The 25,923-nt window shown below is 42.3% G+C and overlaps 1 protein-coding gene across 7 annotated transcripts; it reads left to right on the top strand.

Annotated features, from left to right (window-relative positions):
* Positions 1-1,466: 1,466 nt before the first annotated feature.
* Positions 1,467-25,192, top strand: msrb3 (methionine sulfoxide reductase B3). Of its 7 annotated transcripts, none has more exons than XM_063216734.1 (9): positions 1,575-1,667; positions 6,599-6,657; positions 8,337-8,439; positions 10,113-10,328; positions 13,252-13,360; positions 15,552-15,629; positions 16,959-16,987; positions 23,627-23,724; positions 24,013-25,192. In XM_063216734.1, exons 4-9 carry the CDS (start codon positions 10,253-10,255, stop codon positions 24,211-24,213), a joined length of 591 nt encoding a protein of 196 aa, XP_063072804.1. In that variant the 5' UTR covers positions 1,575-1,667; positions 6,599-6,657; positions 8,337-8,439; positions 10,113-10,252; the 3' UTR covers positions 24,214-25,192. The 7 variants fall into 7 exon arrangements, with proteins under 7 accessions (XP_063072800.1, XP_063072804.1, XP_063072802.1 ...); XM_063216732.1 differs by having other exon boundaries at positions 8,337-8,484; XM_063216735.1 differs by lacking the exon at positions 8,337-8,439.
* The last annotated feature ends 731 nt before the right edge of the window (positions 25,193-25,923 follow it).

The following is a 25,923-nucleotide window of genomic DNA, read 5'->3' as shown; positions in this document are numbered from 1 at the left end:
GTTGACCACAGGGTGCAGTATTTGCAGCAATCTGTATAACTGTTGCACAAAACAACTAAAAATGTTTTAAGGCTGGTGCACACTACCTGCAGCAGAGAACCTCATTGTGCCTTAACTTTGTGCTTTGTAAAAACTGACTGGCACTGCATGTAAAAGGGGAATGTACTTGGATTTTGTAGGTGTCAGTTTGGGTGTAGGTGTCAGTCTGGGTGTAGTCGTTTAAGAGAAGGTCAGGCTCCTCTGATGACAAAGGGATGTTGAATCGATGGCGGTGGGCATCTTTTTGCGTTGATTAGACGCTAATCGTCGCCAATTCAACATCCCTTGGCTATCGGGCTCCTCTCCACAGGAGGGTATTTGGTTGGATGGCTCTTCTTTTTTTGTTTTGCTGACGGCACTATGCTGGATGTTGCATAATGGTAGTGCCTGCATCCAACCAAATGCCTTTTTCTCCACAAATTTTAAATGAATGTGTGATGATCTGTGTCTAAAGGTATTCAGATTGCACACGCCTATATTTGTCAGTTTTTTTGTCATTTAGGGAGACCTTCGATTCATTTTTAAACGATCAACTGCACAGAGCTAATGTTATGTAAAAAAATAAATAAAAAGTCAAAATAAAAAAGCCAGAGGTTGTTTTTGATGTATATGATGATTTCTTCTTTTTAAGGTTTGTGTCTGATAGGTGCAGGGGTGTGTATGTGTGCACAGAGAATGAATGCCAGGTCAGTGCCATGTCGCCAGTCCTGTGTGGGGTATTCTGATGTATTTGTGTAGGCTATTATTCACTATACATTTATGTAACCATTATGTACAAATCTGCAGCCTAGGATTTCAAATTGTACTGTTGCATCTGTCAATATAACTCTCCTGCCAGACAGTGGGTAAAGATGTACAATAATGCATACATTTTAATGTCCAAATGATTTAATGTATACATTTATTTTTGTGTTGTTTGAGTCTTCAATTAAATGGTTTGGTAGGGGTTTGAACATTGAATGTTTTCATATGTGGAATGGTGAGGATATGTATGTATCCTTGTGTATCCTCCAACTAAATGTGTGAGTACAGTTTGTGAAAGCAGGTGTTTTTAAGAAGTGCTGCTTGCCCGTCAACATGGATACATTTATTCTACATTTACGCATGCCAATGACTGAGTCTTTGCAGTAGGTGTTTCAGGTAGCGGTTGTTGGAAATGGTTCATTGATGTCATGGGCCCTCAAAGAAAAAGAAAAAAGAAAAGAAAATGGGAAGCGTGCGTTTTGAAATGTTTCGTATGTGACAGCTACTTCAAATGTAGCCTACTTCCCAGCAAAAGCTGTCGGTTTACTCGCTGTGGCTAAACCATTTGACATCTAGAAAGATTGCGTGATTACAACTTAATTGCAGAGCAATATTTTCCTGCAACGCACTGTGGGCTACATTATAATTTGCATGGCTGTCTGTGGACTTGCCCCACTGGACATATTTGGAGATTGTTTGGGCTGCCAGTGGAATTTCCCGTCATGCACTGCCCCGCTTGTCATTACCTAAGAAGTACACAAACCAGCGTTCAGTGTGCGTACTCGGAGCGTGTCGATTTCAGTGTTCAATGCACCGGCCTGGACCTGTCAGGTTATCAACCCTCCTCACTTACATCATACTACTTCAGTTTGTGTTTTCAACTGGTACGTATGACTCGTTTTTATTTACTTATTGTTGCATTGCCGCCTAGTCTAACCCACGTAAATGCTGCGTAATGATGCCCATCCGTTGTTTGGCACGTGTGTACAAGCAATGTTTACTCATTAGATTGTGACGAATGCTCGATGTTTCGGGAAGATAGTAAAGGGACGAGTAGTGGCATAGCAATGCTTATTCTGTTAACTTTTCAAAGGCCATACCATTCAAAGGCTTTTCATGTGTAGCTATATTTAACTAGGCTACTAGATTTGTGAATTGTGAGTAGCACAACGTTGACTATTGCATTGCGAATTCTGATGTGTTTTTTTGGTAGACGACAAGCAAGTAGGCTAGGCAACATTGTCACATTGTCGAGGCTATATGTCAAGTCACAATAGTCCTTCACAAATATCGGGTAAGGTTACAATATGGCGCACTGGTTCCATGTTACCTTTTCAGTTTGGAAACATTGTTAACACTACGCCGTCACTGACCGTCATCTTTGAAGGAAACTACACTCTGGTTCGACAGGGACACGGGATTACAACCTTGCATTGGTCAAGGTCTCCCTTCGATTGTGCCCCCATACAAGCTTTCTTACCCCTGTGTAAGGTTTAGTTCCTTCAAAGTTGTTTATCTGCACGGCAGATCTCTGACCCCTGGTTCCTGTCGCCTGTTTGTTGGTGCTAACCCATTGTAATCACCATCATGGGTGATTCTTTAACTACGGGCACTATTGGCCTTACAAACTTGAAAAAAATTAAATAATACAATTTTAATTCTCACATTGTAATTGGTTAACATAACTAGTCTAGTTTGATGATTCATAAGAGAATATGCTGATTTTTAAAGACAAATTGGTGTTTTTTAACAGATTTCCCAACTTGGCTGGCACAAATGTAATTTCCATCACATGTAAATATTTGTCATTTATTCTAAAATACTATGATACACATAATGTTTTTTCACTGGAAGAGCAATTCATTATATAGTTTTAACTGTTTATGCCTTCATTTTAAAACACATACATTTATGGATTCGGTAAATTAATTGTGATGAGGACAAAAGGCAAATCTTACATCCACCACAATCTGAGATATAGCATTGGAATAGTAAGATACATTTCAAGGTATAACTATTTGTATTTTTTATTGAAGTGGAACATTATCTCTTAAATTATGCAGAAATGTTTAATGAGTGATTGGAATTTTGCACCATTTTATTAGAAAAACCCCAAACGGTGTGGTGGAAATTACGGCGTTGTGGAAATTACTGGTTGTGGTGGAAATTACAATGAATGGCCCATATAGGAAAAAAAACTTTCATTTTAAACCTTTATGAAGCACCCAGTTCCATTCAACAAATTATTTTAGTATGTTTGAACCTTTCTTTTTTTAAAAAGAAGACAACTTCATATGAATTTCATATAATATATTGATATAACATGAACAATATTTTGGAACCGCGCATTAACAGTAATCTTGACTGTTGGGATGCAATTTAGCGATTAATTCATTGATAACTTTGCCTCTCTCTTCACAGAAAAGGTAGCTGCCATCAACAAACAATCTTGTAATCCATCCAGTCACAACTCGCTACCCCCGGTTAAGGTCCTTGCTACCCCCGAAAACAGTGTAGTAGTTCTACTAGCCTACATGGTCACCTCTGTCTGCCCTGGCCAATGGCTCAACTCTATATGAATTTACTTAGCAGTGGCAAGAGAAGCCATTGGAGCAGATAAGATGGCCCAATGACATGGTGTACATGGAAAACAGGAGGGGCCCCAGCACCGACCCTTGGGGCACCCCTGTGGATAGGCAATGAGATGAAGACAGGTGACAGTAGTTAGGCCTATAAACTTCCAAAAAGTCCAAAAAGTGTTTTTTTTTACACTAATACTACATTGTTGTATTAATGGAATGAGATAAATAATATGTGAGAGGGCAAGGGTGTGTGCGGGGATCTAAGAATTGCACCTGGATGCATGAATGTAATTTCCACCACACCATTGTAATTTCCACCCAACAGTGCAATTGTGGTGGAAATTACGGTGGTGGAAATTACAATCTGACAGTATTTTGGGAAAAAATCTATGAACCTATCATATATTAGCTAAAAAGTGGTATCTAGTGTTTTATGCATACAAAACACATCTCCCTGTGTTAAAAAAACAACTATTTTACAAACTGAATTGATGTTACAGCATGTTTGGAAATTACATACAATAAAAATATTTTAATTTCAAGCTATATTTTCCATGGCTTTTCTGCAAAAGTTGATGGATGAAGTAAAAATTCCCTCCATGTAAGACATGTGCTCTGATGTCACTGTTTATCTCCATAGAAACTACTCAAAAAAATATTTCATACAACCTTTTTAAAAAGGCATTACAGTGTTGTGGTGGAAATTACGGCAATAGTATGGGACACCTACATTTAGTTTAAAAGAATGCATCAAATGTTGTCTGACATTAAAGACCCCAATTATGGTTTGATTATTTTACTGATGTTTTATTCAATGATATTTGAAAACATAGGAAAAAATGTGTTTTTACTATAATTTTTTATCATTAAGGATCAAAAGTCTAAGTGTGGGACAAGCCCAAAACGGCAATATTTGGGTATAATTATGCTGAAAAAAGGTAAAAAAAGTCATCACAGACTACTAAAACAAATGTCCTAAAACAGGTTCATTGTAAAGATAACTATTAAAGACTGAAATATCCCTTTTTATTTTTTTGTCATGAAATATGACAAAAGGACACAAAAGTGCCCATAGTCTAAGAATCACCATCATATGTTATTTATGTGATAACTTGAAATAGGCTGATTCCATAGTGTCTAGTAGAAACACTAACCAGCCTTGTAATTGTAGAGTTCAGAATTATGATGAATGCAGTTGCAGTAGCATTTGAACCAAACGGTGATCAACTCTGGTGAATAAGGGGAATGATTTGGGCTGTGCACATTATTGGCTATTGCATAGTGTGTTTTTGGGAGGTGGGAAGGGCTGTAGCCAGCTGACAACAGTGATGAGGCAATTCTAGCGTCAACCAGCAAAAGTTGAGGTTTGTCTCATTATCTGCTGCACTGGTGTCTATTGAATTATTCACAAAAGCTGCCTTTCACCCAGAATAGTCCACTACAAACGTTTCTATTTGTGCCATAGTCCAAACGTCTAGTTATCCACCACAGTGGGCAAGCTGAGATGAAATTATTTCAAAAATATATTTTTTATGTAATACCATCTGGTAATACCAGCTTCTGTTGATGATGGTGGTGATTTATTTTGTTATTTTTGTTGTTGGTGGTGTCCCAATAGTGACACTAATAGGCTACTCTAAGATGATGCAGCATACAGTTTTAGGGTCAATCCTGCACTTAAAACAGAAATAGCAGTATTACCACTAAAAGCCCCAGGCTGCACATTGGATAAATATTTGTCACCTTTAGATTAGAGTAGAGTACAGTTTCTTTATTTATCCTGATGGAAATTCAGGTGTCTATCAGCTTACACATAACAAGACACACAATGCAACATACACACAATATATTGTGCTTCACATTTCTGTTGTTGGAGTCTTCAAGTGTTACACATTATGAAAATCAGTGAATTCTCCTAACCTTGGTCTTCATGTCAGTTGGTTGGGTCTGGGCTTATGGAGGCGTGTTTTTTTGTCTTTCAGAATATCAGCATGTTTAGTAGAAATTACCTTATATGGCCATGCAAGTTTACACTGAAAGATTCGTCTCAGCTTGGGACTCACTTTTGGCATAAGCCTCCACCTTTGCTTCTGCATATCCGGCTCCTGTATAAATCGCTTTGGGAAAATGTCGCTTCAACCCCTTATGTAACTTCAGTTTTAGGAGTCAGCAGTTGTACATGCCAATTTCACAGCTTGATGCCATAGCCATGCTTACCTAATAACACACACTGTTGGTTTGTGTAGAGCAGCAAACAGTCTTAGAGGATTTTACAGCACATTGAAATGGCCACCCTTTATCCGGCCTTTTGTTTGGTTTTAACACCTGTAATGCTGTATTAATAACTGCTACATGTTGCTGCAATAGATTTTAGCTCACTGCTGTGGATTTAAACACAAATCAACAGGGAGAACATTTGCCTAATGTTGCTGACCCAGGCCTGAGGTCTTTTCCAGACTGTGGTAGTTACCAGGACCACAGTGACTCCAAATCCAATGTTAAGGAGATGGCAGCGCTGTGCTATATTGTTTTGGTAACATCCCCTTGGGTAGTTGTCAATGGGAAATTGCATTGCAAACAACAAAGTAGCTAACGTAGTTAGCAACTATGGTTTCGAGAACTGCACCCCTGCTCAGTTAACTCAAAGTGAGTTGAAATCCTAATTGAAGAGACTTGCAGGTTTATCCTGCAACAAAAATAAAGCCACTGGACTCTTCTGAAGGCCAGGCCAACCTTCTTGAATTGGCCACAGACGAATGTCAGGGCTAAAGTTATGGTAGTCTTGCATTAGACTAGACTGACATGATATCCCTTCATTTGTCTGATCTTTCTATTTACATTACTATCGCCATTTTGGTGAGATGTTTATTGATATCCTCAAAATGTGTTTTTGGAGCTATTTTGCAGCAATAAAATGATTCAGTATATGAGCTTGATTTTCAGAGGGCAACTGTATCTGAGAAAATGTTTTGTTTTTGGACAGTAAAGACATGACACAAGACAAGAAAATGAAATGCTATGATAGTGGTGGTTTTGGTCCACAATGATGGTAGTATGGAGAGACTCCACACAGGCGATAGTTGTTATTTTAGGATGACGTTTAGGATGGAAAAAAATCACTAATCTATAATTACAAGACAGCAAGATACAGAGACTGGACAGCTATTTATAAATGCCAGTGGCCCTCCAATGTTTATTTTTAACAAATGCCTCTCTCACACTCTTCTCTGCAGACACTTTGATTTATTTAGCTTTGGCTCGCTGCTGACAGATCTGTACCTGCATCCTTAAGGTAGAGAATGTAATTTTCTTAGTTCTGAGAATTTATGCTGCCCATTCTTTATATGCATTTACCACCGCCATCAATTTCTAAGTATTCTTTATGACTTCCTACATTTACCCTATATAACATTTACAGCTTATATACATGAATAGGTGGATCTTTTGTCTGACATTGTCATAGACATCTTTGGCTGCAAAATGTGTTTTACTTTGGGCATACCATTAAGTATTAATTAATATCCATTTAAAGACCAAATTTGCAAATGGGTGACATGTATCTTGAAAACAAAGGCCTAAGATTATATACTGGACCTGCTGTTGAGCAGGTGTTTCGATAAGAAATCCTCAATGGTTTTTTTTACATGCAATGATGTTGTGACTCATTTATACGGAGGTGATGTCTGTGAGTCAAAGAAAAGACATTTTTATTTGTTTAGCAGTGCATTTCATACAGAGACAGTTCTGGGGGCTTCACAAAAATAAAATCATGCACAAATGAATTAAGAAATGAGTCATGAAAATCCAAATGTCAATACAACCCATGTGAAATATCACTCCACTGTAAATGGCAGTTGTCATGGGGATTTTTTGGAACTTGGAAACGGTCCGGACCTAATTGACTAAAAGACAATTATAGTCAGTCTAGGCTACATCTTTGAAAAGCACCCTTTATAGTTGTGTTAACATGCACTGACATACACTGTGAGTGAAACATATTGTGGATTTGTAATTCTATTCACTTTGTTGCCATACCACTAACGTCGCCCATTTCAAAGTTTTTTGCGCTACCACAGCATTTACTGTCTGCTAGATCCGGTTAAGATGCCCATAGACCTTCTGAATGATTTTGCACTAGCAACTGTTACTTTAATAGAAATGGCGACACCCTTGTAACCATAGATAGAAACCTTTTGATATGCCTCTCTCTGTGTGTGTACTGCGTGCACCCACATTTCTTAACTAATTCATTGCAAATGGTGGACTAAAATACGTGTATTGCTTGTCTTTGTAAATAAAAGTAATACACATAAAATAAAAAATGAAAAATTGAAAATGTTTGGAAATTACAACCCAAAGCTGTCAAAATGTTCAGTAGGCTACTCAAGTTAAGTACAGATGGCATACACCAGCATTAAGTACCTTGAAATATGTATGAACAGTAATTGGCTGAATATAGTTCCTGGCTGACTCTGCATTTAATGTATGTTTTTGTGAAATGTAAAACATTTGTTTTTTAGCTGATGTGGCTTTATTTTATTGCCTAATAGTCTTTGGGGAAAACCCAGTGCTCTACATTACAAGGCTGTCTGACGATGTTGTGTATTACTAACAACTACTGGTGCTTCTACCATCGCTGGTCTGCACATGGACTATGGGTCCCCCACATCATCCAATAATATCTTGATCTATCTCATGTTAGACATTACAGTAGGCAGTCACATTACTACACATGTTGCCATTCTCTCAATTTCTGTCTTTCTCTTGCTCTCTCTCTCTTGTCTGTTTCTTTTTTTCTTTTTTTCTTTTTTTCTTTCTTCCTTTCTTTTTTCTTTCTTTCTTTCTTTCTTTCTTTCTTTCTTTCTTTCTTTCTTTCTTTCTTTCTTTCTTTCTTTCTTTCTTTCTTTCTTTCTTTTACTCACACTGGCAAGTGACACTGCCCCCCTCCCAACTCTCCTCCCCTCCCCGTAGCTCCACTCCAAGGCCCCCTCCTCTCCACTGCCCTCGGCCTGGATGGCAGCCTTTCTCCTCAGATGCATGGCCCCCGCTGCTCTCAGGCACTGCCGGAGCTCCTGTAAGACCCCCGGGCACCTCCTGGCCGTGTCCTCTGCTGTGCTAGGTAACTGTGTCTGTGCATTTCCTCATAGTTAGCGCAGGGGGTGGCTGAGGGTAGTGCTACAAGCTATTTGGTCTGCCTCTCACATACAGTGTAGCCTGTGATGTAGAGCATATCGTGTGCATAATGCCTGTTGTGATAGAGAGATGGGATGGGCAACTCCAGACTCATCAGCTGAATCATTCTCATGATGCGCTGCACTGGAAAAGTCTGAAGATTTTCGTAGTAGAGAAAGATGATTCAAACTCCACCCACCCAATGCAAAATGTTGGTCAAGTTCGGTCTCCTAAGGGGATGTTGTCCCCTCCTTCTCTTTCTGTGGCATTTGGTGGCGACTTGCATAAGATGTGCGCTACTGCCATCTACACAGCGCTAAGGGGACTCCATTTATTCACAACCTTAAGTCTCCAAAAGTCAAACCGAAGGTCTCCTAAAGGGCCGTTCACCTGACTTCACATGGATCCAGGAAGTGCACGGGCTTGATGCATCTTACTCTACTAGAAGATGTTTGGTCTGATCATGTTGTTGCTTCTTAGAGGAGCCACTCATAATGAAGTCATTTTAGAAAGTAAAGTGTTTCTAGCCTGGGTATTGCTAGATATGTGTTTCTGCAAAACTCTAATTAGCTTCAGGTGAACCCACATTCATCTGGTGACAGCTCGGTTAAAATCTTAAATGGTGCAGTGTTGAAATCAAAGTCAAAATTGTTTGTTTTTGTCCAGTCTGGAGTTCCCTACTCTCATAGCGTATGTTATGCTCAGTTCCCGGTCAGCCATGGGTGTTGCAACAGGTGCGTCAGTGTGTGGATGGCTTGAAGTGGCTGTTGGTCTCCTCTCTCGGCTTGGTGGTCTCTCGTCCTGGGACCCATGCTTGCTCTGCCTTGTGGCCACCATTTTGTTTCACGTCCATCGATATCAAAAGCTGCCCTTCCACCATTCACCCTTTTTTGGCTTTCTCCACTACAAAGCGTTTTCTCTTCTGAGTCAAAAGTATATTGTATTGGCACAGTGAAGTATGCCTAGGGTCAAATATAGACTGAGTGACATGGCACTTAGTCACTATCTTCTTTGCTGTTCCCTTTGCTGTAGGTGTTTTGTGATGGATGATGCAATTTTGTAAGAAAGGTTTTGTAAGTTATATATTGGTTCACATTATTGGTCAAGTTTGACCACTAATCAGCCTTCACCTAATAACAACTAACTTAAACAACTAATCAGTCTTAACACTTATTCTTCTCCACTAACATTATCATTTGAGGAGCAGATTAACCCAACCCCATGAACCTTACCTAATGTACCTCCAAAACCCCTTAACAAAATTCTATCTCTATTCTAAAAGCCTATCTCCTCTGTTTCTCCTTTGGGGTGCCTAAAAGCCGTCATATATTTTACTGTGTACCATCTCTCTCCTCGTCCTTCATGACATTGTCAGATTAATATAAACTCTACCCCCTGCATGAATAGCATTGGTCCATGCCGTTTCAAACAGGTGGATTGGCCTTCCTAAATGTCTCTCTTTGTAACCAACTGGCTGTATTGACCTTAGTTGTTCTGTTGTTTGTTTTGTGTTGTTTTTTTCCCCCTTCTCCTCCTCCTCCCTCTGCCTTGCCTCTGTTTTGTTTTGTGTTGTAGCGTGAGCCGCAGTGCCCCCCAGTGGGCTGTTTTAGTGGGCGCAGAGCAGAGCAGAGCAGGAAATCATAGTGCTCTGTCCACAGCAAGCCAGAGCAGCAGCAGCATCAACAGCAGCAGCAGCAGCAACAGCAGCGGCAGCGATGTCAGGGTTTAACCTGCTGCACCTGATCACCAAGGGCCAGCCTGTGGCTCTTAAATCCTGCGCACTCCCCTCAGGTCCACTGGATGCTGTGTGTGTGTGCGTGTGTGCGTGTGTGTGTGTGCGTGTGCATGCACGTTTGTGTGGGCACACTGGCTCAGCACTGCTTTCCAGAGCGCTCACACGTTTCCATGTGTGCCTTTGTGCGAGTTTTTTTAAAACTGATTTGCCGTTAGTCATCTCCAGAGGACCCCACTTAATGTGCTGCATAATGAAAGCTCAAAAATGGGTCATTCCATGCAAATTGAATAACGCACTTGTGTCTCAAAATGTTGCTGAGTGATCCGTAGGCATCCAAAAGACAGGAGTGAAATCATTTTCAGTCTCATTTTCAGAATATCCAAACACCTTGTGGAATGTGCTTTTTCCTGAAGGCTGCATGACTTGATAAGTTATATGCTCCTCTTGTGTTATTTTTACGCTGTAAAAATAGGAAATATGAACCATTGACAACAGTACATTTCAGGCAGCTCCAACACCACATCCTATAACATTGATTCCAATGGTGGCATTTTCCATATGCAGGGTGTAAAGTAATATACGATCCGGTGCATAAAGCTAGTAAAATGTAAATTTTTCTGCAGTTTTCAGGGAACAAAAATATTTGTAAAATATTCCTACATCCCCACAAGGCATTTAAGTGATCTGAAAATGGGATTGTTTCTACTAATCCCAATAAGAACAAAACATCAAGAGCCTATGTTGAGTACAAATTATGTCTTTTGAAGGCAGAGCACAGCAAATACTACAATAAAATGTTGATTAACTTTGAGGGTCTTATGTGAAGGTGAAGATAACATCTAGTGCAAACATGAACATTTTGACAAATGTTGTGTATTGTACAGCTGTTACGCTATGGCCCTGACAACATCATAAGTCAACATGCCCTCCCCCTATTTAATGATCTGTAACTAACTACAGAAGGATACCACTTCACTTAACAAGAGATTTCAATCCTTTCTCTTGGATATTTAAGGAACACAGTAATATTTTCATAACATTTTCAGATGCAAGTGTGTGGAGGTTTTTTCAATTGGTGTGGAATGACCAACATGTATGTTTTGGCTAGTACTGCATGAAAAAAAGCACATTTGGATTGGACTAGGTTGGAAATGTATCAATGACTTGAATAAACAAAACCTTTTATTACCCTGAAGGGAATTTGTCTTGCATTCAGGGGGCCATACACTACACAGAACAAAATAACACTTATACACAGAAGTGTTGTACTGTATGTGAATTCTGGTTAAATAAGTAAAAGCGATATGTGATGATTAGTATTCCCATTGGGTGGGGTTTCCTTTGTAGATGACCTTTTCCTCAGGTGTGGGAGTGTCACTGTCTGTGCTCGGCCCCACGGATGCCTCCGCTGCTCCTGGACTAACACGACTTATGCTTGCAAAGGCTTGCATGCTTACTTCTGTCCCCTTCAATTTTCTCTGTGAACAGTCTTGATTATGAAGCACTTCATTAAACTAATTTGTTCAAATTAATTACTATGTTTATTTTTTGTCATGTCTTAGTCTGAAATATAACAATATAATTTGGCAGTTTAATCTTAACCTTGATATTTTTTTACACAGACCCTTCCCCCTTTTCAGAAGTGATTCAGAAGTTAATAGTACCACATAGTTTAGATTGGTCATTTTAATTCTCCCCCCCCCCCCCCCCACCAAACAGGCTATGGTAAGAAAAAGGTTTAGTTATTATATTTCAAGGCTGAACAAATATGTCACTCACTGATTGTAGCTTCCAAAGCCATATTGTCAATGCTTAAGTTAACACTGATGCATGAACAGGAAGCCCCAGATTGATCAATCGCATGTAGGCAAATATGTAGGAAGGAGTTGTGTGGTTCTTAATAATGTTGATAATCTTTCTTTCCACAGATTCTCAAGGTATTTCTGCTAATTGAAAAAAAAAACAATGTTATCCTGTTTAAACAGAGGAAACTTTAAAAGCCTTTCAAAACATTTCTATAGTGATGAAGTCTAATAAATGTTCTAACCAAGCACCTTAGCACTTTTGAATGAAAAGACAAAGCAGATTGATCCATCACAGTTGGCGTACACTGCCCCCTTGTGGAAAATTCAAACATCTCCTCAATTGTGCCACTAGAGGTCAGCATTGTCCCAAATCAAGACATGTAGCCTGAGCGGTCCCCTGTTTCCCTGACTAACAACAAACAGCAGTTTGGCAGATATTACTCATATAAACTTATTAATATCATTGTCATAGATATGACATTCACATCAACTGACTTTACTGTTGAGCACCCTGGCTGTAGCCCATTAGGTTTTTGTGTGCAGACCTGTTTTGTAGTGATCTTGGCATTTGTAGGACTCAGTGCATTTTTACTCCCCTCCCTTGCCCTCCTCAAGACACGAGTCAATATCAGGCTTTGTAAAGCAACATTACTGCACTGGCCAATGCATATTCTAAGTTAGTGGGCAGCACTATTCTTCTAAATAGATGCTGAAAGCTTTTTTAAGCTTGTTTAAGACACACCTTAAACAGGTGTGTTTCAGAAGAAGACCTGGCTCTCATATCAATGTGCTAACATGTAATTATTTATGATTTAATGATTTATATATTTATTATTTCACATTTATTATTTCACATGCTTGAGGATGGAACACTGATCCTGTGGTGTTCGCCTTGAAGCCTTGCAAATTGCACCTTTAATTTCAAGTTTGGTTTGCATTTTTAAGATATCTTGTGTGTACTTGCTTGTATAGCGCATTGCGTTTGTGAGTTCATGCTTCATATTGACTCTTGCTTGGAAGACCACTGTGTGAGAATATTGCACCTTTAGCACCACTGTGTGAAGTCTGGATGAGTGTGTGCGTGCGGGTGCGCGTGTGTGTGTGCAATGCGTGTTTCCCTTGTGAATTGAGGCGCCCATGTAACTCCTGATCCTGCCATGTTCCCCATCCTCAGGAGTAAGGCGTAAGAAGAAGACATGGCCTGTCACTTTCACTCAGGAGGAGCTGAAGACGAGGCTGACCCCCATGCAATTCCACGTCACCCAGGAGAAAGGAACGGAGAGGTATCACAATGTCATTCAACTTAGCTGACAGCTAATACCCAAAGCAATATAGCCTACAGTACAATTATCTAAAAACAGGGTGTTGATTGCAATCCCTATTGGAGTGGTTCTCACCATTTTTTTTTAAACCTTGACCCCTTGACCTCATCATAAGCCTATCGGCCTCCCCTTAGTATTAAAAAATAAATTGACTAATGCCTCCCATTTGCACCCCTCTCAACTGTCCGTCTCAACGCCCCCTGCCTAGAGCTGTAGAGCACTACAGCTATGTCAGTACAGTACAGTTACAGTAGGTGCATCACAGAGGAGTATTTCAGCCACTTAATGATTAGAGAGAAAAGAACAGAGAGAGGTATTACATTAAATGACATGAAGTATTCCATTGTGGAGTTAGGTGCTTTGCGAAAGAGCACTTCAGCCATGGATGATGTGGGATTCCAACCTGCAGCCTTCTGACTCCAAGACTAAACATGAGGCCAGGGCTGCCCATAGCATGAAAAAAGTGAACGCTCAACTGGGAAACTCCTACTCCCATTGTCATTGTGGCACAGCACACAAGTGTACACTGCACACAACGAAATTGCATTTATTCTTCACCTGTGCAAGGGGGCAGACCTCAATGGCGCCCCAAGGGAGCAGTGCGGCGTGACGGTACCATGCTCAGGGTACCTCAGCCATGGTGGAGGATGGATGAGAGCACTGGTTAATTACTCCCCCCACCAGCCTGGCGGGTCGAGAGTCGAACCGGCAACCTTTGGGATACAAGTTTGACGCTCTACCCGTTTACCCATGACTGTCCTATAGCAGCTATGGGGCTCCTCGCCTGGCCTCATTTGACACCTCCACACCACACCCTCCCTCCCTCTCTGGCTTTTTCTGCAAACATCTTTACGCGGCTGGCAACCGTGACCCAACAAAAACCAACAAACATAAATATTCCAAAGTTAGTAGTTGTTGTTGGCACTGCCCACTGCTGCCGGTTCTCCTTCGCTCGGCTCAGGCCGTGACTCCAGACACAGAGATGACTTCTCAGCTATCTGCCATTCAGCAAGAACAAACAACCTCTTGCCCAGCTGTTGATATTTGCTTTTACTATGTCATGAGCAGTGGACAAGCAGTTTTTTTGCATCCACACTGCAGTACACTGTAAATATTATTTAAAAAGCTTCTGAGCACATTAGCTTTTTTATTTATTTGGGGGCAAACACACACCCTATTTTAACCCTTTCAATGTCGCTGTACTGTAAATGTCTTGAAAATTCCGCCGGTGCAGATGTGCTTTGCACACAACGCGACGTGGATTCTCAGCAAGACCCTGGGGTTTGGGCTGAGGGGAACATGGGGTGGGGGACGGGGGACGGGGTGGGTTCGGATGGTTGGGCTGTGGAGGTGGGCGACGCGGGTCGTGCCAGTGCCAGTGGGAAAAGTGCGGTTAGCCCCAAATGAGGGAGAGAACCCTGTGACTCCCCCTCGGCTCCCCCGGCTGTGGTCATGCACACGTGGGAAAGGCATTTATCGGCTCATTGGCTGGAGGAATGCGAAAAATGCCCAACGACTGGCCCTGCGTGCCTGCCCGCCGCAGCCCGAGCGGTGCCCCCTCCATCCCCCAATGCACCAACGCCGCCAGACCTTCCACATGACTTCCCGCTGGTGTTTGCTTGCGGCTCCCGGCGCTTGGCCCGCTCTCCCATCCGTGCCAGTTTTAGTGAGCTTGTTTATGTACAAGGGCCTGCGGTTCTCCACCCCGGGGTCTCTCCCTCTCTCTCTCTCCTGCAAATATATCAGGACACTGGCGGCCTAGTGCCTACATCCACTCCTGTCCTTCAGGCACAGTTACATTTAACAATGGGTTATGTGTTTCTATAACGCCAAGACCGGGCCCAGAAAACATTTGGTAGCCCGGTTGGATGTGGGTTTTTATAAGGATGTGTGTAATCCTTTCCAAAAAAAGAGGGAGACTTGTACGTCAAAACATTCATTCATTTTATAATAAAGTTAATGCACAAACACTGTGGGTTTATGAAGGTGGCATTAAATGTCAGTTTAGATTGTGTTACTCTGGGGTTATTCCTTTCCCATCTCACCTGTATGTCCAGAATGTCTGCATCGGGGGAGTATGCCCATAGTAAAGAGAAGGGGACCTGAACAATGCCAATAAAGGCCTTATGTTCTAACCTATTCTATTCTACAGTGCTTTCACCGGAGACTATGCCCATAGTAAAGAGAAGGGGACCTACAACTGCATTGTCTGTGGTACGCCTCTCTTCACGTGAGTGAAAAAGTTCATTAAACCCATTTTCAACACACACACACACACACACACACACACCTCCTCCCATTGTTAATGCCATTGTGGTTGATGTGTGCACTTAATGCATTACCTGTGAGCTGTGGGGGAGCCAGAAGGTGGCACTCAAATGGTTTTTACTGAGGAAGCGGATGCAATCATCCTGTTACACATTTGCACAGAAGGGTCAGCAAATCATTGACCACCGCCACGCTGGTCTCAGGCACACTATGGGGGAAAAATGTGTGTGCGTGTGTGCGTGTGTGCGTGTGCGTGTGCGTGCGTGTGTGCTCCCCTGAGTGAGTGACTTGCTCTCCTCAGCTCGTCTAATTTGTTCAAGAGAGGCTCTGTCTCCGTCCTCACGGCCTCCTTCCAGCCTCACATGGTCCAGACCTCTACTAGTGGTAGAAGCAAAAAAAGGAAGGTTTAAGCGTTTGGCAAAACAAAATGGCAAATAAACGTTTCAGCTCGATTAGATGAGTTTGGAGCTCGATGGGCATGAATATCGTCATTACGATTCAAAATTGATTTTAATTGCACAGCCTTAGTCTCTGGTTCACGCGTCCCAGTTGGTTCCAGCCCGGTTAGTCCCTGCACCAGACCGGACCAGCTGCTGAGTCCGGGCCTTGCTTTGCGAAACGTGGGAGGGTTTAACTCCACCTGACAGCACGTCAGGCCCGTCTCGGGAGCGATTACCAGGTCGCAATTTTCCCACAGCTCGCTGGCGAGCTTCAAAGGGGGCTGAATTTACGGCCGCCGTTAGCCTGTATCTGAAGGCTCTCGCTCGGCCGCTCCCAGAGGAGATGTGTGTTCGCCACCTCACCTCGCTCTGCCCCACCTCACCCCCCACCTCCCCCTGTTCCACCAGTCCTGTCTGCCCTCCACTCCCCTCCACTGTACAGTAACAGTGCACAAATTGGCCGATTATTGTGCGGCAGGTATTTCCCAATTTTTTTCTTTTGTCCCCCTCTGTCGGGCCTCCTGAGGGAGCGGTGCGGAGGGCAGAAATATGGAGGAAAATGAAACACTCTTGGGAGACCGTCCATCTGACCAAAGTCTCAATTGGTTCTACAGAACACACAGACACACACACACACACACACACACGCACACACGCACACACGCACACACCACACACACACCACACACACCACACATATTGTAATACAACCAGGTATACAATGTACTCAGTCTGAATTTGATGAGTCTTTACTGCCAAGTAGAGATATGGTGTCTGAAAAAATATAATTTGTAGCCATGAATGCAAACTGTATTCAGCCTTTTAACCTCTTCCTTTTGTATTCTTTGCAGGTCAGACAAGAAATTTGATTCCGGATCAGGTGTGTAAAACCCTTTTTCTGCTTTTGCACCTATAGAAAATGACTAGTGTGTGTGTGTGTGTGTGTGTGTGTGTGTGTGTGTGTGTGTGTGTGTGTGTGTGTGTGTGATAGATATGGATGGGATGGGACTGGCAATTTAATGATACTGGAAACAGAATTGGCAACTACTTGGATTAAGTTTCAGTGTGTCATAATGTGATACCATGACGCCTAACCTGCATCTAGACACATTTTAAAAAGTCTTCAGAGAGAAACAGAGGCATCTCTTTGTTTACTTAAACCAATTAAGTTAAATAATCACCCATGAGTCACTCAGTCAGACTTATTGTCTCCCTCTTGGTTGGAAAACTGACTGGAGAGGGCTGTCATAGCTGATGCATCTGCTGCCAAGGTGGAAGTAATGACCAGAGACCACAGACAGTTTATCCTCCACATCACACAGTTTATCCCCCCCCCCCCTCTCTCTCCCTTGTCTATCTGTCTGTCCAGTGTCCATGGCTACTCCTGAATCCCCCCCAATCCCAAACCCCTCTTCTTGCCTTTCACACTCCCTCACTCCCTTGCTTTTCCATGGGCTTTTAGACAGCGTGACCCTGCGGCCCCTATTCTACTTGATTGCAGGGATGAGCATGTACTCGGTCAGTTGTCTAATGGCAGTTGAAAAGGCCCCCGTGCTTATTAATCAATCAGCGAATTACTCTGCAGACACACACACACACGCACACACATTCATACACACACACGCCAGGCACTAACCAAGGAGCTTAACGTTTTCGTGCAGGAGTTATTTTAACGAAGGCTTTCTCCTCTTCTGTTATTAGTTTATTGGCTGTAAAAGCAGGGGAGCTGTCACGTGTAATCTGATGGAATGTTTTCGTCTCTTAATTGTGCGAGTTTTTTACTTCAAACGCGATGTGAGATTCATCTTGCTTTGCAATTAAGGAATAACTTTGTGCCGCTTCGTGCGATGTCAGAATCGAAAATAGAAACTTTGAGGAGTTGCTCAGTAATTCATTTTGCGAGGTCGGCCCCCTTGCAACTTCAAGGGCCGAGCACTAGCTTTCTGTTTTTTGATTATAGGTGCAAACATGTGATTGTGTCAGAAGAGACAACGCATTTGTACATCATATCTAAAGAATATGAAAAGAGAGAACGGGTAGACATGCGGACTGTTCAGAGATGTTGCATTAGTCACAAACCAAGTCCTCCACCATGCCTGTGCCTGTGCCTGTGCCTGTGCGTGTATGTACAGCAGCACTGACAGCCACTGGCCCTGGCCTGAGTAAACATTTCCTTCTCTGAGTGGCCCCCACTATCTGCCCCACATAAATACAGGGATCAGGAAATGGAAAGGTTTGGGTTGGAGGTGTGTGTTAAAGCAACACAGAGTAATCCCCCCCATCACCCATTTGATTGACCTATAGTCTGCATTGTTAGGTAATTGGGTAATTGTATATTACCCAATGTCTTAAGATAATGTACCCTGTGTAAGAATACCATGTCGGCTAAACAGCTTATGTCCGGTTTCATAGTGTCGCACTATCATTTGACGGCTAACTAAACAATTAAACAATTAAAAATGCCAACAACTCTTTTTCTGCTTGCGGTTAATCTCTCCAAAAGTTCTTTTCAGTGACATTACTAAATGATCCCTTATTTTTCGTCTTGTGCAGTGACCGCGCAGTGATGCTGGTCCATCAGTCGGAAATTGGTGTGATTTTTGGAGGGTTTGCACGTGACGTTTGGTTTCAATATTTTTCAATTTTTCTGGTACTATACTTTTCCCTTTTGTTTTCAGCAGAAAAATATGATTCAGGTGAAATAGTTTGCTGTTCCTCCTCGGCCAGTTCACAACTTGACTTTTGACGATTGTCAGGTGAATGCTACAAAAGCTGGGTCTTAAAAACTCTTTAGAGATGAATAAGAGCCTTCACATACACAACCATTCAAAGAACATTTTATTCACTCTTGCTTCTGAAAAGCACTTTTGCAGCTGAATATTTCATGTAGTATCAGATGGTATATGGAAAAATATCCTGTACACCCTTGTACTCTTCAAACTTCATTTCAGAGACTGTGCATCATCTCGATACACAGTGAGCCTTTTGCATTTATGAATGCACATGCACGAGCCAAACGCCTGCTTGCTCACCAGACTCATGCTGACTCTTTCTTGTTTTCCCTGTAACCATTTTTTTCCCTGCACTCGCTTCGTCTGGCCTCTCTCTCTCTCTCTCTCTCTCTCTCTCTCTCTCTCTCTCTCTCTCTCTCTCTCTCTCTCTCTCTGTCTCTTCTCTGTCTCGCTCCCCACCCCCTCTCTCCCCGACCGTGTGTGGCGCTCCAAGCGGTGTGGTAACCATCCTCCGGGATGCTCCTGCTCTGAGTCATAGGATTCTTCTGCTCCTTGGAGAATTTCCTGTTCCTGAGTGGAATTTTGTGGCTTTGTAGTTGTGGCCAGCCGTCCATCCCCTCCCAGAGAGAGAGAGAGAGAGAGAGAGAGAGAGAGAGAGAGAGAGAGAGAGAGAGAGAGAGAGAGAGAGAGAGAGAGGAGAGAGAGAGAGAGAGAGAGAGAGAGAGAGAGAGAGAGAGAGAGAGAGAGAGAGAGAGAGAGAGAGAGAGAGAGAGAGAGAGAGAGAGAGAGAGAGAGAGAGAGAGAGAGAGAGAGAGAGAGAGAGAGAGAGAGAGAGACAGAGACTCTCAGGCTAGACTATTTTATACTCTGGATGGGTCTGTTTTTTGCTGGGGTGGGGTGGACAGACATTGGGTTCTCCAAAGCACCAAGGTGCAAAATTTGTATTTTTGCCATGAACTTTCTTTACTTATAATTCTGTAACGATTGATTTTGAAAGTTAAGTTTTGTCGCGGATGAACTTTCTTTACTTATAATTCTGTAACGATTGATTTTGAAAGTTAAGTTTTGTCGCGGATGCACTGTCCATGCACATAAAAATGACTACTCCACAGATGGAACAATTTAAAAACGCCAGGTCCTACGTATTCAATTGAATCTGTGAATCTTGTATACAGGACTAGTTCAAAATGCTGGTATAATGATAGTTGGAGAGGTGTTCACAAATACCCTTGTGCTCCATCTCCAACATATGCCATTGCTCACTGCAGCTACAATGTTTTATTTCAACTTCCTCAGCCAATAGGACCATATGGCTTTTTTTGGGGGGGGGGTCGAAATCCAAGTCAGGCTTTGTTTAGATGTCCTTTTGCAAGGCTCCGATGTTGAATTTTTTGGGGATGACACAGAAATGTTTTTCCTTTTTTCTTCCTTGGCAGGGGCTGTGTAGAAGCCTGTTAGACATATGCACTAGGCCCTCCCTGTGCTGTACATTGTGTTAATCAATTGTTTTCATCTTTATCATACTATGAAGAGCAACCCTTTGCTGCTGATTGCCTTTACAATGTTAGAGTCTGAATAATTCCCCAGGTGGCCCATTCCTTAAGATGACAGTAACAACATAGCATTTAGTTGAATAGATCTGCGACTGTGGCCATTTTGAAAAACATCACATTTTGTTGTTCTTGATTGTTTGCATTCTCCAAATATCTTTTTGTTTTAAATGGGGATAAGATTCCCATCTCTTGTTTATGCCTTTCTGAATTAGCTATTCAGGACTGTAAACATTATAACCGTTACCAGGGGTACACAATTTTCTTTACATATCACAATTTAGTCACAGCCGAAAGAATATTTGTAGACAAGCTCATAATGTTTACTTCAGTACATCAACACGCCTTGGGATTGTAGGGGAAATCAAGCGTATGTCACTTCTTAACAATTAATGACAAACATGCTATTGGTCTCTGAGATGTGGAGCCAAAGGCAAAGCAAGCTTGCAAATGCAGGAGTGTAATTTTTGACCCAGGCTTCCCCTCCCATCTCGTCTAGGCCCCGTTTCCCCAATAACGTTGTTGTTTATTCACGTGTTTCGAATGAGGTGTTTGAAGGCAGAATAGAAGACTGGGGCGTATTGGAGGATTTAGCTGGCCAACAGGGTCAGGAATGTCTTTCTTCCTCCTATTGGTTTACATATCTTTGGCTCATTCCTTTTTTTCTTCTTCTTCTGCTCGAAGCGAGCCATGTGGACGTATTTTGGGATGTGGTATGATGTAATGCAACCTGGCTCGCAGCTTTTGTGCTTAGGGAGTTGTTGCTATTTGTTGCTAAGGTTCGCTATCGACCACCGTGTGACGATAAAACAAGGAATGTAGCAATTTTCAGTTCAGCAATGTCTTTTACAAGGCAGTAACATTTTAACTGGTAAAGCTTTGCACTGAAATAGAAAGACATCTGCTAAAATGTGTTTTTGTATTTTTAATAAAAATCAATATTCTGTGTCTCTAGCATGCACAGAAATGTCCACTCTTCAAAAAACCTCCTCTTGACCTGCAGTGAATTAAAGATCCTTCAAATGCTTGTTTTTTGGACATGTCCACCAGACATGTGCAGTCATGCAAGACTGGTTAGGTCCTAACTGCAACAACATGTAAAGCATTTATACACATCGTCTGTCTTTGCCCCAGTTTCTGTCAAGTGCCATATGATCTCTATAGTAATCCAAAAACGTCGAACCATTTGTCCCGGATCCTGAGGCTACGTCTGGTACCCAAAGACCCGGCTGGAGTAGCTGGACTTCTAGAAGTTTAACTAAATTAGGCATCCAATGGGGAAAGAGTTTATCTTCTAGAAAGCTAATAGAACCAGCCCATGCCTATACAGTGTTTCCCATACATTGAGGAAACTATGGCACACCGCCATAGTTTAAATTTGGCTGCCATAGTTTCAGAAAATGTAAAAAAAAAAAAAAAATTGAAATGATAAAATGATAGAAATGAATGTGAATATAGACATAAATGTGTAATATGTTGTTCAGCCCTTTTACTGGGAGGAATTTTGAAAAACTGGCCTTGTGACCAGCACCCCTCATGTAGAATGTGTACGCCTAATGTGTGGGGAAAAAGGCACAGCCTACTCTCTTAGACCCTGTTTGTCTGTGCGGTAACAATTTCACAGTGCTCCTAAATTCTTATCCGTGCTCCTATTTTGTTTTGTTTTTTTTCATTGCATAGACCCCTGCATGAAAAATGAATGAAAAGTGTGTTGCAAACAAAAATGATTCACTGTTCTGTATTTTTTAAAATAAATGACAATGTACTTCTGAAATGTAGGCCTATAGTTTCTCCATGCGCCAATGTCATACTTTACTCATTGTTTTGCTGTGTTGCATTTCCGCCGCGTGAATTTCCGCCCCCCCCCCTGACACGCGTGAAATGCCCCCCCACCCCCCCCCCCCGCTATAGCACACTGCTATATATATACTACACACACACACACACACACACACACACACACACACACACACACACACACACACACACACACACACACACACACACACACACACACACACACACACACACAGAGCATACTGGCACAAAACACTTCCATGAGTGATTATAAATGATTTTCATAGTCATGAATAATTTTTTATTGAAGCAGACTTATTTGGTATCTGGACTGAAGCAGGCGTTCTAACGGTCACCAAGACTCATCATTAAGAAAATTGGATATGGGTGTAGTAGCCAAATCTCGATATGGGGGTAGTAGCCAAATATCGTCTCTATTTAATAGGAACGTCCAGCATAAGAGGTTGATGTAACCTGGGGGACCACCCATGACTGTCCTCAGGGGATTTTGCCTTTGTGACTCCTCAAGTGTTGTATCAGACTGATGGAAATGCAAGTTGTGACTGACAAGCATGTTGATCCTTTTTTCTCTGAAATGGAGACAAGCACAATTTGAGTTTAGATAAGACATGGTGTTTGTGGGTCTCTCTCTCTCTCTCTCTCTCTCTCTCTCTCTCTCTCTCTCTCTCTCTCTCTCTCTCTCTCTCTCTCTCTCTCTCTCTCTCTCTCTCTCTCTCTGTTGTCAGTAAATGTTTTATTTTTAATAAAGGCCATGGCTGAGTCCCCAGTCTTTAATTAGGAGGAAAGCAGGCAGGGATCTCCTTAAGAAATGAAAGGGACGCAGGAGGGGGGAGGGGTGTGTGTGTGTGTGTGACTGGGCGTCTAGTTGGAATGAACTACAAAAATAAACCTTCGGCAGTCGGCTTGGCAGCGGCAGAGAATGGGGAGCTTGTCCCAGAGACTGAATGCTGAAAACCTGAGGAAGCAGCCAAGAAGTGTCAAGGGGAATCCGCTCACTGCATGCTCACATTCCTGCAGCAGAAGCACAGACACACACTCTCTCTCCCCCCCGCCCTCTCTCACTCTCTCTCACATAGAGTAGTTTGGTACATGCCAATAAATTCAGCTGGGAATGTGTGCTGGGCGCTACACATATTTGGTGTTATCAGGCATACTTGAGTATGTGCACCTCAGCACCAAAGGCTTGTTAGCCCAGGTAGCTGTGTTGAGAGCCAACTGTTGCAAAGGCCTTCTTCAGGCAGAACTACGCACGCACACACGCACACACACACAGTGGCAGTTCTAATTTAAGACATAGTTGATTGTGAATGTGTTTGTGCTGTCAAACAGTTTAAAAATGCTTCAGAGCGGTCATGTATTGAAAAAGTGAAGTTCTGTGTTGTTAATGTAGCCGATTTGTGCTTTCTGTGTTTGTTGCAGGATGGCCATCCTTCTTTGATCACATAAAGGAAGAGTCCATTGCCCTCACAGATGACTTCTCCTATGGCATGCACCGCGTCGAGACCAGCTGCAGTCAGGTGCCGGCTCTTTTACTTTCACATCACATACCAAACCTACATCAATCCACTACTGTACACTGTACATTTTAAAGGCGAGATAAATGTAGCGTACAGTAGGCAACTAGTTGCGTAACTCTTTTTTTGCGATGTTCACAGTTCTTGACAAAATACTGCAATTGTAAACAGTTGGGACGACACATCCATGCATGATGTTGCTGAGTTATACTGTATTACCTATTTTCACCATCTCACTCAGGATACGCCATCCATTAATCCTTTGTCCCTTGCTTGGAAATGTACTCCTAGTGTGGGGCTCACTTGGGACACCTGTTCGATGACGGGCCGCGGCCAACGGGGAAGCGCTACTGCATAAACTCGGCATCGCTGGGCTTCCAGTCGAAAGAGGCAAGTGAGACTGCTGCTGCCACTGCCGCCGCTGAGCCCTCTGGAGATGCGTCCTCTGGGGCAGGCTCCTCTGGTGCCTCCACCTCCAAGACTGAGCTGTGACCCACCCAGCTCCCACTGACACGCACTGATGGGCAATCTAGATTCAGAAGTGACAATCCAGTGCCACATATTCCAAAAGACCTGGTGCTTTTACCTGTCCAACTATTAGGCCATTTGAACAGGTAATACCAGGTTATTTGGAATATGTGGCACTGCATTGCAGCTTCTGAGTCCAGATTGCCCATCACTGCTGACACGTCAAGACAGACAAGTAGGCAACAGAGCATGGCGGCTCAACCAGTCCAGCAAACATCCCTTTCCAATAACGCTGAATGCAGTCCAACATGTAATGCACTCCACTAATGAGACACCTGTATACAGTGTCATATAAACCCTCCACCAACAGAACACGCCACTGATGCTTAGGAGGATTCAAGTCTGCATTCAGCATTGTTGTTTTTGCCTTGCCCAAAGCTGTCTGACCAGTAAGCGCTTACTGCCTATGAAACTGTACCTAAACGCTCTCAGACGCACGGGAGTCTACCGAGCGCCAACAGGATCCGAGTGTCACTCCGCCTTAAGAGTGCTCAGTGAAGGTTTTTGATAATGCACATCTGTTAGCCGTGATATATATATATTTCTCTCTCAGAGATGTAGTGAAAGCCCTTTGTTTGGAAATGAATTATGTATGTGTATTTTCTTAGAGCAACGTGTTAGTTTTGAAGTGATATTTGATACCTAGAGGGTTGGTGGTTTTGGAGAGCAGTGCTATGCAGAGCTCCTGTGAGCATCAAGCGGAGAACAAAGCATTCTTTCAAATAAAACATAACAGATGACAAATGTTTAGTCTGAACACAAATGTAGCCTGCCTTTAAAGGGTGGCCCACTATTTTTTCCCCCTTCTTCTCCATCTCTTGGTGCCTCTTGCTCCGGATTGACTAAATCAGGGTTTTGACTTTCACTAATTCTGTTAACATATAAATATATATTTAAAAAGAGTTGTCAAATAAATGGTAGTAAATCACCTTGATAGCCTACATACTAAGTTTGTTTTGTGTGTTTATGAAATGAGAAGTGGTTCACTGATCAGTATTTGGCCTCTCATACTATGGAGTATTTCTGTGTTAAAAAAAAAAAAAAAAAAACGCATGACATGGAGTTATCAACTTTCAACAACACCCCGAACCCACACTGCGTATTCACACAGAACAAGTGGCAAATCTAGACACAGGAAGCCATAACAGCCTTCCATTTGGAGATTAACAACCGTCTCCAGATTCCCTGCTTGGGGTAAGTCATTAAATCGCCTCCTCAGTTGGAAGTGTCAAGTCAACCTTTGGCAGTGAGACACACTCATTTCAGTCCTTTCACACTCTCACATCACATGCATTTCTCACTCTGAAAGCTTGTCATGATGAAGACCACCAAGCTGCATTGTTTTTCCAGAATTTTCAGTAGGCTTTCCTGCATTTATTTTAATCAACAGAGCGTCCTTCAGATATCCGTATGGTCTCCACGAAGAGGAGAGCATTAGGTTAGCATGTCACTGATATTGCCCTTGTGGCAGAAGTGAATGCGTTGGACCTAAGATTTTTTTTTTAAAAAAAAAGTAAAGTGCAGTTAGACAATGTGATGGAGTGACCATCACTGTGTTCTGACTGTCATGCTAATAAGCTTGACACTTTTCAAATCTGGGTGTGGCAACTGAAACTCCCCTCCCATTCGCTACAGAAATAAGATTCAATTGTAGTTGAGTAAAAGGAAAAGGTC

The sequence above is a fragment of the Engraulis encrasicolus genome, chromosome 15, assembly GCF_034702125.1.
Source record: "Engraulis encrasicolus isolate BLACKSEA-1 chromosome 15, IST_EnEncr_1.0, whole genome shotgun sequence".
Lineage (NCBI taxonomy): Eukaryota > Metazoa > Chordata > Actinopteri > Clupeiformes > Engraulidae > Engraulis > Engraulis encrasicolus.
Note: the sequence above shows the minus strand (reverse complement) of the source record. Positions and strands in the feature narration are given on the sequence as shown.